The sequence below is a fragment of the Boleophthalmus pectinirostris genome, unplaced genomic scaffold, assembly GCF_026225935.1.
Source record: "Boleophthalmus pectinirostris isolate CB_2022bp ecotype Guang Dong unplaced genomic scaffold, ASM2622593v1 HiC_scaffold_22, whole genome shotgun sequence".
Lineage (NCBI taxonomy): Eukaryota > Metazoa > Chordata > Actinopteri > Gobiiformes > Gobiidae > Boleophthalmus > Boleophthalmus pectinirostris.
Genome location: NW_026571190.1, coordinates 15,716,939 through 15,730,217, shown reverse-complemented (window position 1 = coordinate 15,730,217; position 13,279 = coordinate 15,716,939). Strand labels below are relative to the sequence as shown.

Genomic DNA, 13,279 nt, shown 5'->3' with positions numbered 1-13,279 from the left:
TATCAATTAATAACGTGTTTGTTTTTATGTTTCTCCTCTCTAGGGTCTCCTAATTTAAGGCAGAAACCTCCCCCGAGAAGAGATGCTAACCTGGTAAGTTTTTGAAATCAGATCAGATTGTCTTGATGCGTTCTTTTCCATATTTGGATTAGAAGAAATTAGTGTTGAGCTATCACTAACTAACAATTGTTTGGGCCCTGTTCCTGAGTCAATATTACAATGAATGTACCATTTATAATACAATTCATTAACATAAACTGTAGGGCTTCAAGATGAACTATACTTGAATCAAAAGTTCAAAATCCCCATTACCAAAACTAAAACTGAGTTTGTACAACTATGTTCTAAAATGCATGGGATTCTTGTATTAGTGTAGCAGTTCATATTTTCAGTCTTATCTCAAATGTTGTGTGAAAACAGTAATGCACAGGAGATTTACTTATTTTATTTTTTTAAGTATTTAATATTTTATTTCAAATGACACACTTTACACCACAACATGTACAAACTGACTGCCTGGTTTGAAAAGGAGTGGTGGAAGCTTTCAATATAACATCCTAGCATTGGTCTCACAGTTATATTTCTTGAGAATTACAATTGAGTTCTTATAAATCTCCATTAAAATCAGTTTAGATGCAGTATGCATACGACACATCAAAGTAGAAACATAAAATTAAATTATTAATTAGCTCCCAAGTTACTGGCTGTGTTGATATAGCAACCTTCAAGACCACGTCACAAAATGGACAGACTGGATTGACTATTGACTGCTGGGAATGTTTTATTTCTGTATTTACCATGACAAATGAAGACTATTATTGAACTAAATCATATTTCGGAAAGATGGATGTCACGTAATGGCCTATTAAGTCTATTTATAGTCAAATTGTGCATGATCGTCTGTGTTGTCAACGGCTCACATCTCTCTCCCTCTCTCTCTTTTTTCCTTCCTTTATATTTGATACAGGGTCTATGCAGGTTACCCAAGCCACCAGAGCCCCCTGCTGTGGAAGCGGAGTATTACACTATAGCCGATTTCCAGTCGTCGATCTCGGATGGCATCAGTTTCCGCGGAGGACAAAAGGCTGATGTAAGAATGCTACATCGTCACGGATACAGCCCAGATGCTACAGACAGGGAGACAGTTACAGTGAATAATATGTTTGTGAACTGGAATTGACAGGCAAGCTGAGGCAATAAGTAAGAAGCGACCTTGAAATTTGTGATTCATTCTGATGATGCAGACAGAATTTGCCCATTTGCACTTGTAGAAAGATAAAAATATACTGGCAATGAAAAAAGTCAAGGATTTGTACAAGTAATTCTGCAGTGAAATAACTCATTTGCATTCTCATTAGCGCATGTAAAACAAAGCCAATATGTGTGAATTACCATCTAAACTAAGCTAAAACCTTATTTTCGACTAATGGAGAAGATGCACATTGCTTCTGAACACAAACACCTAATTTGCAGTCAATTTACTGTTCATATTCAAATTGTAATCTGTAAAGTTACTAAACCGTGGAATAACAAGGCATGTTTTGGCATAAACTTGTGCAATAAAATAGAAATTACAGATCTTCCATCCATTCATTATTTACATAGTTTAAAGTTGTACATAATTCATATATTTAAGATGCAAAAGATTAGATTAGGTATTTGTTACAAAGCTATTAACTATAGCAGTTATTAGAGCCCGACCGATATGGATTTTGCTGTGGCCGATATGAAACCGATATAATGGGAGTTGGAGCTGCCGATATAATCACCGATATATTTAGTGATGTAAACATTCACTGTAAATGTTGAATTGTTTAAAAAACTTAGGTTTGGCTCTGGTGGATTTTAAATTGGGTTTATTTAGGCAACATTTATTGTTATTCTGCCTCTTTACATCATATTTACAGACAGTAGGTTGGCTTAATGGCATTTTTGCATCACATTCTAGACACTAGTGATGGGTATTCCAGTTCTTTTTAGAGAACCGGCTCTTTTGGCTCGGCTCACTAAAAGCTGCTGATTCTTTTGGCTCCCAAGCGGCTCTTCAGATTGTTTTGTTGCAAGCAGGTCTAAAGCACGTCTAAAACAGGACTGAATCAGGACTGAACCAGGTCTAAACCAGGACTGAAAAAGGTCTAAACCAGGACTTATTTATTTTATGCTAAACTACAGCCAAATATGCTCGTTTTTTTTTTTTTTTTTGTTTTTTTATCCTATGTACACGCAAATTTCTCAAAGTTTCGTTTTTAGCCGCTGCCGCTGTCAAACCACGAGTCTGCACGCGGCGTGAAGAGAAAAAAAGTGAGAGAAAGAGAAAACACGGCTCCCAATAAGGATCAGGCTCCCGTCGTTCGCTTCAAAGAGCCGGTTCTAAGAGTCATTTCGTTCGCGACGGACCCATAACTAGTAAAGAAACTAGCGCTATTAGCCTTTAGCCGTAAATGCTGCGCGCCGCGGTAATTAATTATATGCGCAAATGTCATAATTCACACGTCTATTCACAGCTCATTTACATATCAGTGCAGGTCCAGTAACAAATATACGGCCAATGTAGTCACTTTACAATAGACCAATAGAAAACAGCCTGTTTATGTGCGGGAGCTACAGCAGCTAACCCATAACGAATGACTAAAACTAGCTTCAAAGTCGACATATTTCACTCACCGCTCATACAGGCTCCTCCTCACATCACAAGTCTGCACTAATAAATGTCCTTTTAATCCAGACTCAAACCGATTGTCCGTAAAAAGAAAATAATCTCAGTGTTTGGATCTGTGTCTGCGAATGTAAACAAACGCACGTGAGTGACACGACTCTGTGGTGTGTTCAGGGACAATACGGACACACGCACGGATAAATGACTCCGTAGATAAATACTGATGTGGAGCCACATATTAGGACATTTATCTGTCTGTAAATTGGATTAAATGAACATAATGTAGAGAGTCTAAGATTTTTAACGACGTATCACATGCCCACGTGAAATATCGGCCCCTATCAGCAAGCATATCGGCCGATATGCCTCGAGGTGCCCATATCAGCCGATAATATCGGCCAACCGATATATCGGTCGGGCTCTAGCAGTTATAGTGTATGGGCACTATGGCTCTACAAGAAAATAGAAGAAAATAGATTGTAATAGCATACATTCATTGAAACAGTCGCATACAAACAGAAATTTGCAATTAATTTTTAAACATTGCAAATAGTCTTAGTTTATGAATGAGCAATGGTAAAGTAAAAAGGAATATAAACATATATATATTTTAAATTGTGCTACAAAGTGCTTCTTATTATCAAGCTAGGGTTTGGGGATCCCTGTTTACAAACTGCTATGTAAACTGTATTAGGGCGAATATTTAGAGAAAACAGAATCAAATAAGCTGGAATATAAAGAAAATAATGTGCAATATGTATGCAAAGTTTTGTGCAAATAACAAATAGTCAACAAATAAACTGAGTTAGATAATAAGATGTAGGAGAGTTATGGATGTAGGTAGTAAGAGCTGAAGAAGACTTATGGTTTTATATAGCGATGAGAGAATATTATGCAACACTGAACTATAAACATATTTTAATATAACGAACACTAAACATTTGTCTTATTTCTGTATTTTATTGTACAGGTGATTGAGAAAAACCCTGGTGGTTGGTGGTATGTGCAGATCGGAGAGAAGGAGGGCTGGGCTCCCTGTTCCTACATCGACAAACGCAAAAAACCCAATCTCAACCGGAGATCCAGCACCTTAACCAGGCCAAAAATCCCTCCGCCCGCCCCACCTGTCAAAAAATCTGAGTGTGAAGAAACCCCTACCACCACGACTATTACTACTACAGCCCCTAGTACTATTACTCCTACCAAACCTATAGATACACCTAAACGGCCTGTATATGAAGAGCCAGAGTATGATATCCCTGCTGTAGGGTGTGAAGGCGAATCAGATGTTGATTCACTCAAAGAAGACCGATCTCTAGATGTAAAGCTAAGCAACATTGTTAGTCAAAAATATGGCAGCTCTCCACCATCTTGCAAATCCTCGCCTCCTGTGTGCAAAGCATCACCAGTCTTTAGCCATCGCAAATCTACATTTAGATCAGTGGAAGAGGTATCCAAGGAGGAGTGCATATATGAAAATGACTTTAGGGCTAGCAGTAGTGGCGATAGTTCTTCTCTTAAGGGGTCAAGTGAACCAAGCTCGCCCAGGTTGTATCATTCTTCAACTGTCCCACGAAAACCATCTGGATCTTCACCGCTTGCTGGTGGTAGACCTATGAAAACAATGACTCCAGAAATGAACAGAAGAAGCCAAACCTTAGGTAGACACATAGATATAAGTCTGCGCAGTCATGACAGCAGTAGCCCACACTCCTCGTCAGATGAATTACCCAGAAGTGTTAAAAAGACCACCAACTTAAACCGGGATGTAGAGCAGAGGATAGGCCAAAGCCCGTCGACCAGACCCAAACCATCTGTTCGCCCAAAACCACTACTCTCAAAATCAGAACCGCAAAGCCCAGACAGGATGGATATTGGGTCACTGAGACGCCAGTTGAGACCTACAAGTCAATATCGACCCGGTCTCAAAACATCACGAGGAGAAGATTCTGAAACCGCGTCAGTCATTTCATCTGAAGAATCTATGTGTTCACGAAGTACCTCTGATGTGTCTTCTGTCTATTCAAAAAGTTCAGATGTAGAAGGGATGACTATGTATCGCTCTGTTGACGCGTACAAAAAAGTTCAAGATTCAGAGATTAGTTTCCCAGCTGGAGCCGAAGTGGAGGTGTTGGAGAAGCAAGAAAGTGGTTGGTGGTACATTCGCTGGGCATCTGAAGAAGGTTGGGCTCCTTCTTACTATCTTGAACCAGTTCGTCAAAAAGGCAGTACGGAGTCCGAAAGACATAGCAAGTCAAACAGCTTGGAGAAAAACGAGCAACATGTCATGGCACTTAACAATATCAACATTCAAGGCCAGAAGCATCAAAGTTTAAGTAGGAATACGCCCCCGATTCCATCCAAACCTCCTGGTGGATTCTCCAAACCAACCCAAATGGTGAACGGAGGGGTGCGGATGAGAAATGGGGTGCGCCAGGTTGCAGTGAGACCCCAATCTGTTTTTGTGACAACATCGCAGCCATCCAAGGACGCACACTACATGACAGGGTCCCTAAGGAGGAAATGATTCGCTGGGTAGGAGTGATCACTACAGCTCCGGATCGGCCACTTTGGGAGTCCGTCGTAATGCGTCTTTTAGCACAGTGCGCCCCCATGTGGTCGTCGAAAGTCAAACCAGGCCATCAGAGCGCACCAGTTTGGGGTCTACAAGCAGTGGGTTTAGCACTAGCAGTCAACGCAACGGTATTCCTGTTTCCACTGTCCGCCCCAAGCCTATAGAAAAAAGCCAGATCATTCACAATAACCTTGGTAGAGATGTGTACGTGTCTATTGCTGATTACAGAGGAGATGAGGAGACGATGGGTTTTACTGAGGGCACTTGTCTGGAGGTTTTGGAGAGAAACCCAAATGGATGGTGGTACTGCCAAGTCCAAGACAGTCTGATACCGCGGAAAGGCTGGGTTCCCTCCAACTATTTAGAGAGGAAGAAATAAACCCAAAATGTTTAAACTTTTTCTTATATCCCCAGACCCAATTTTGGATGTCTCCAAGCAACTGGATGACAGCATCCCTAAGAATGTTGCCCCCAATCTCCCATAAGCAATATGTTTGACTGTACATTTAAAGAAAAAAATAAGACTGTAATAAGAGAGATGTTTAAATGGAAAAAGACACTTTAGTGCTGGTTTACTAAAAAGTATACTTGGGAAATGAGTGGTTTGGATGAAGATCAGATTGAATTTTGGGATAAAATGTAGAGAATGGACTTTAAAAATGGGTTATGGGAGTAATAATGTTTAAAATGTTTAAAAGAAATTAGCATCATGTCTTTTGACAGTGATGGCCATTAAGTGCCTTCAGTATTTGATCACAACAAGTGGAGGTCTGAAATGGTGGATGGCATCAGAATAAACCAACCATTTTTATAACAGTGCCATAGGTCTATGAACACCACCAAGAGTATTTTTACAACTTATCTCAAGCTCTGCTAAAAGTGGACTCCTCCGTTTTCCAACAAGTTAAAGTTTTAGTCAATGCAAAAAATGAAAAAAACATCTGGATCTCATTTGTGTTTTTGTTGTTCATGTATGTCTTGCGTTGAAGCGAGTCTTCCTTAGAGAATTATTTCTGCTTTCTTGTGACATCATTTTCCTTCTTCAGCCTAAAACAACTCCTGCCTCTAGTCTCTGTTTCATTTACCAACACTGGCAGAATATGCAGTAGGTGCTTAACTTGTAGTAATTGGCATAGGTTGCCATCATAGATTAGTGTTTTTAGCCCTGAGAAAATGTCTGTTTTAATGTGTCCTAGATGTAACCATCTGGAAACTAATACATGAATCCTGAAAAGCTTGAAAATACCGTTAGTTTTGTAAAAAGTAAAATAAAGCAACTATAACTTGAGCGCTCCAGAACCACCTAATCTCTGGAGCTCTGACAAATAGATTGCAAACAAAAGTTTACAAAATGTAAGTTAAATATTTTGGTTTTCATCCAGGAAAATATATTTTGTACATATTTATTTTTGATGATGTGTGGAAGCAGTACGTACTGGAACAAAGTGACATAATGACATCCCAGGGACATTGTTACATTTTGCCCAAAATGTGATTAACCAAAGAGTAAGAATCAGTGACAGGTTTATATCTTGTTAAATATTTATCATGAAATTATGATCAGCAAAAAAGTACTTTATCTGGAAGCACTTGACTCTGAGCTGAGAATGGCTGATGTTCAAGACTGCTGAAATACATTTTCTAACGAACTGAGACCTCTTGAGGCTCATCACTAATTACCCATTATTTCTGCTGGACAGTGTTAGAGTATTAAACCTGCTAGATCGCAGTTATGTATTTTATGTTTGGTTGTTTGTGGTCACACAGTGGCAATATTGAGGAATGGAGTGGTTCTGTTTTGTCAGTTAATGCACTTTAAACTCTTAATGTGCATTAATGTAAAGATGCAGTCCATTTACAGCATTTTATTTATTATGTTATTTATTTTTTTTTTTTTTTAACCTTAAAGAGGTGATTTTTCACTATCAATGCACCACCAAAATGGGCAAATACAGCCCTCTAGTGGACCTAAGCGGTACAACACTAACAGTCCAGTAGAGGCTGCTTTCAACCTCAGTGCAATAAGAAGTGCACTGCTGGTCAGTGAGGAATCGAAGCGTTATGCACACCTATTCAAAGAGCAGCTGTTTTTTTTAGCAGAATATTATTGGACCTTTTTTCCTCATGCTGTGTGCTGCAACTTTAGCAAACCACAGGCCCTTCCTTCATCTTTATTGTGCTTTACATAATGCCGGATTCAAATATTTATTGTTATTTTCACTTAATGATTTTCACTTTAATCATGATTTGACAATCAAAGTGTTTCTCAAAAATAATTTGCCTGTTGAAAAGTTCCCTTTACCCTGTAATCAAGCATTAAATAAGATGAAACCCCAAACTGAAGTTGTTGAGACATTTCCACTGTGGACGAAGGCATTATGTAAATGTGTTGACTCACTCACAGCAGCTCCAGCACATACTATTTTTTATTGCTTTAAAGGCTTTGGCTACAAATGCAAGGGAATCATTTTGTGTCAAGCTTATTGTTTAGCTGTGTGGCGTTGTCTTTTATGCTTTAATGTGTATTGTTCTATTTTATTCTTCTCCCCTTTTTGTTTTACTTTAAAATGTCCCCTCGAGGAAAAGTGCAATAGAAAATTCCAACACGCTTCAATGAAATGAACAATCTGAACACTACAGACATTTGAAGGCATCCTTAGTCGCAACTGCCAGTCATCAGATTTCTTATATGATTTCCAGTGTCAGAGCAGGTGTGTAGGACCCTAAACGCATCCCAAAAAGAAAAACCCTTGGACCAAAGCAACCATATCTCTCCTATGTGATGGACATTTTGGATGGATGACCCTGTCCAGCCCCTCTCTCCCCTCTGTCAGCAGTAGACAGTGATTTGTGAATGACATGACGGTAACTCACTGACCCATTCAATATTGACATTACAGCCATCTGGGTCCTGGGACATCAGAGAGGTCCCCGCGCCCTGCTCTGAGCTGTCACATTTGTGCCTGAATGGAATTTTGATATTTTGATTTGGATGTTTTTGTGTTGTTTAGCCCCCTTTTTAGTTCTATCCCTCTCCAGTCTGTGTCGTTTCCTATCCATGGGTTTCAGAACAATTTGTACTGTTGCTATAGTGACTGACACTTTAAAAGAACATATTATGTCTTTTAAATGGGTCTTAAAGTGCCTATAACAGGTTAGACTACTCATTTTACTAAAACCTTGTTAAGATCATTTTATAAAAAAAAATATTAATATTTCTTTTCCAGTTTGGCCATTTATTAGCTTTCAAATTTTGCTTCCTGATGGGAAATCATGACATCATGAAAGGGAAATCTGTAACTGTACCTAGTTGCCATGTTATAACCTGAACCAAAACTCCTCTGATGTACACAGAAATTATGATTGACCATTAAAATATAAGAAAAGACATTTATTTTGTTGAAATAATGTTTAAAATATTGGAAAAATGTGTTTCTTGCGTTGTGCAGAACTTTTGGAATTCTCCCTACTGCGATATCATCAATATGGAATTCTTCATTTTTGTAATTTTCAACATATTTTTCAACTTTTCTTGCAACGTTGCTTGATCGGTGTAAAACTATTATTTATATTTTCAACATGTACTATCACAACAAATTAAGTCAAAATTGGAGAATCGCCAAAACCTGTTATACGCACTTTAAAACGTTACATACAAGAGGAAGCTGAAACCCATGAATCCTCAAATACCTCCTCGTGACATTTTAACTGCAGATTTTTGAGTCCTTATCCCACTAAAGGTGACATTTGGCTCCATTGGCACTGGTGACTAAAAACAAGTGGACCAGAGAAAGTAGGCACTAGACGAGAGAGTGGGCAGATGTTTAGTACTCCAGGCCAGCTCACCTCAGTTCATTTATTTCCAGAGTGTAGAGCCAAAAATAGGAGTCCCTGGCGTTTTTTTTTTTCACTGGACTCTTGGCAGGCTGTATCATTCTCCGCAGGGGAACACACCACTGTGCTAAAGACTAGAGTCATGGACAGGCCAAAACAGAAAATCCTGCATCTATTTCAGGTGTATGTTTGCAATGTGCAGGTAGTGGTTCAGGTAAAACACCTTTGAGAAACATCTTTATTCACACATATTCGGACCCAATGATAACTGAGTGCAAGGATTTGAATTTTGTCTGTAGCAATGAGAATTTTTACAGTCATGTTATTTTGGAGAAGGAGTTCATTCAAATTTACAAATACCTAACAAATAAAAATATTACTACATGGATTTTACTCCCTACTACAAAAGCCATTCAAAGCTACAATTCTGTGTACTGATAAACCTTTTGGTCAGAGTATGTTCCTTGTGATTTCGACTAATGGTTAGTGTCCTATTTTTATTTATTTATCTCTTAGATCTTGCAATATTTGAGTGCAAGTCATGTATCTGGACAGTTGATTCTTAATATAAAAAAAACCTAAATTTCACTATTTTACCTATTGTGCCGTTAAATTGTGAGTTTCCTTCATTTCGCTCTTCTCCCTGTTATCTTCGCATATTGTCAGGCATTCTTCTACGGTACATGGCTGCCAATTCCTGCTGGTAATTGAGGCATACTTGGGGAGTTCCTGGGGGCATAGCATGTTTTTGCTAGGGTGTGTGAGTGTGTGTGAATGTGAATGAGTGGAGTTGTTTTGCATAGAGTGATGGATAGTTTGCAGGTGCACTGTAGAGAGACAAAGAAGGTCAAGAAGGCTATTTGTGAGAGTAGAACGCCGGGAGACGCAAGAAGGATCAGAAAGTGGATTGTATGTGACAAGCTGAGAACAATGGAGTTTGATACGGAGAGGGCTGAATATGTTATAGGCAAATATAACATTAGAGGAGAGAAAACAGAAATCTGAACAAAACACATTACAGATCCCAGGTTTGATACTTAAAAATGTCTGATGGAAGGTCTGCCACCTGCTTGTCATAGGGATGTTATCAAACTGATCTTTCTTTCTGAAAGCGGGCTTCTTGTTGTGAGTGGGGTCACCTCTCCATAGTTCTGACCTGTAACTTGGCTTGATGAGGTCTTTATGGAAATAGTGAAGCCTAATGCCCTACTGTTTAACATTTGAGATAGAGCAGTAACATCTCCATGGAAACAAGCAGGTGGCGGTCATTTTGAAAAGTTAGAATGTGCATCTTTAACAGGACTCCACAGAGACTAGTTTTTATTTGTGTTTTAGAGGACATTAGATTGCCTAAATAATGACAGTCTCTACAATTTGCTAATTGTAAGCATTCAAATATGATTAAGCCCTTTAGACTCCTTTCTTCTTTCTTCTTTTATCAAACAAGCTTCTTTCTATAATCTCACTGCTCTAGTTTTAAATACAGTAACTTGCATCACAGAACATTTCAGGGTCCCAAATCTTACAATCTTTTCTAGCTTTTCTCTTTCGCTCCATCTTAAAAAAAAGTTTCAGAACTGATCCTACATCTTTTTTTCCTTTTACATTCTGCATCGTCAGATCTTATGTCGCCCTTAGGCTGAGCGAGCTGAGCAGAGCTGCTAAGAAACTTTTTTTTTCTCAGAGAATAAAATGAAAAAATGTCTTCAATTGGTTTAGTTCTCTCTGTATCTTTTGGGTCCTTTTTACAGAGGATAGGCTAATTAAATGTACTAAAAATGTAAGATGCTTACTAATGTTAAGGCAATGCTTTTAAGTCAGAAGCAGCTTGGGAACGCAGGGAACATTCTGTATTGAGATCAAATTGAAGACGTAGGTTTTGAGAAGGCATTGTCATGTGTGAGTCGTGGTTTACATAAGTTTGTGATTGTAATTATTAAAGGTGCTGTACCTGATTTTTACCTTCTAAAAAAGTGAAAACAGAACTAGTTTTATATTTCAAGTTTTAGTTTGCAGTGGGCCAGAGTTATTCCGTACTTATCAAGCATCCTAAATTTGTACCGCAATGACTTAATAAGCAATTTTCACAACTTTCAGAGACCAGATAGTTTTGCTGTAAAATAACTAATTTGCTAATTGCGCACTTCCTCATCTGCAGGACAATAACAGGCTTTATTTTGTCTTATTTTGACCTCAAGAGCCGGTTATACAATTTATTTGTACTGGGGCAAGTACAAATTTTGCTCAGATACATGGAAAGCAATCGGTTACAGGGCCTTTAATATTCGTTTTTGTTTGAGGCTAGAAAACGTTACAATAGAACTGTAGGGAATCAGATAAAAATGCAAGAAACGTGTTTTTTATGGCCTTGAGTGAACTTCCCTGGACTAAGTTTGTGGATACCAGCAGGAGTCAGGCAAAACTTTGTAGAAGAGTAACTTGTATTTTGTCTTTCAAAGTTATAATTAGCACAGTGGTGTGTTTTAATTATCCTTTTTCGCTTATGGCATCCTGAGTGACAAATTTATATGCCGTCAAAATTTGGCTGTCAAAAGTGATTGACGCTACACAAAGCCAAGGTCAATTTGAGGTTTTATTTTTGGAGACAAAATCGCCTGCTCTTAGGACAGTAGTGTGCCAAATATAACAGAAATTGAAATAGTTTATCATGTTTCTTTACCAGCAGCACGCAAATACTAACAAACACGGCCTCGAGATGGACCAAAGGAGGTGCTAATCTTTTATGTCTTTTTTTTTTTTAACATTGTTGTTGCAAATTGTGTTATATGTCCTCTTTTCAAAGGGTATGTGGTGATTTTTCTTATATCAAAGTTCAAATTGGAGAGCCTACGATCACAACAGTAGTCGCCTCATAGAGCTATACAGAATTGTCAAAAAATCAAACACTGAAACAGTCTTCGGTTAATTAAAGAAAGCAGGTTGAAGATATATGTTTTTAAAAGGTTAAATTTTAGTATATTGGAGTAACATGGAGTACTATGGAGCTGTTTTGGTAGTACATACATCTCAGTACACATACCAAATTTTCATATGGCATGAAAATCTTAAGTCAAGATTTAAAAAAAAAAAAAAATCATTTAATTTCTTTACCTGTCCCTCTATCTTTGTGTATTTCATATTCATTTGAGATTTTATGCCTGGTGCCCTCCCTCGCACAGCCCTTGTCTATGGCTTGCTATTACCTCAAAGATAAGATACTGACACTCTTCACTATGAATAGAAGTACTAAAATAAATCTCTTTTCCTATAATATTCTTATCAATTCCCTGCATTCTGTTCGGCAATAGCAAAAATACACCACCTCCGCATGCCTTTTGAAAACAGGCCATTTTCTTATCTTTTTCATTTTGATGACTTCTTTTGTATCCTGTACATGTTTACATTGTATCTCACATTGCCCAAAAGAGAAACAATATTAAATGTATTATCTTTGTTGTTTTACATTGACTCAGCCTCCGTGTGTTTTTCTTTGCGCTGATAATACCCACTGCACATTTTGGTGATACACAGTGATATGATATGACAGTAATATTACAGATGGAGGCATTAATCTTTGCTACCGTATTGTTTAGTTTAGACAAGCAACAGTAATACAATGCAGCTGGTTAAATATAGCGGGACAGGCAAAAATGGTAACTGAAGATATGCAAGACCTAGATTTTAGCGCTAAGCAACAGAGACCCACTCAATCAAACCCCTCTGCGGAAAAGATTTATTACTCCTGACAAAAGCAGCGAAAAATATATGAATATAACTGTAGTGACCAAACAGGGGTTCAAACATGAGATTTTCAACTAAAACAGCATTCCAGGAGGTTATAGTCCATCATCCATAAATGCATTAATAACACAGTAACATTCCAGGACATGAGCACAGCTGCAAAAGTAGACTACTCCCTCTAGTCAATGCAGTGTAAAATAAAATATGTTTCTAAATTACTATTATTAAATCAAGGTGATGAATGGTAATGTTTGTAAACGTTCCACCATGTCATTAAATGTCCAGTGTAAAGTGACTTGAAGTAACCAGGACAAGTTGTGGGTCAGATATAGCGAGAGGTGAACCTGTATGTTAAAATAGGTGTGATTCAGTCAGGTGAGTTTTCCTGTTTATTGTTAATATTTAGGCTAGGCTGGGTTAGCATTTTACACATCCTTCAATCCTGCTGGGAAACCTGTCTGGAGCAGTGGGCG

General features: G+C 38.1%; 1 protein-coding gene across 1 annotated transcript in view; it reads left to right on the top strand.

The window, feature by feature from the left end:
* Nucleotides 1–12,533, top strand: part of LOC110173853 (SH3 and PX domain-containing protein 2A-like) — a 152,062-nt gene extending 139,529 nt beyond the window's left edge. The window contains 4 exon segments of the mRNA XM_020939861.2: nt 44–93; nt 968–1,090; nt 3,627–5,177; nt 5,179–12,533. Of these exon segments, the coding sequence (XP_020795520.1) occupies nt 44–93; nt 968–1,090; nt 3,627–5,177; nt 5,179–5,610 (2,156 nt within the window). The 3' untranslated portion in view covers nt 5,611–12,533.
* The last annotated feature ends 746 nt before the right edge of the window (nt 12,534–13,279 follow it).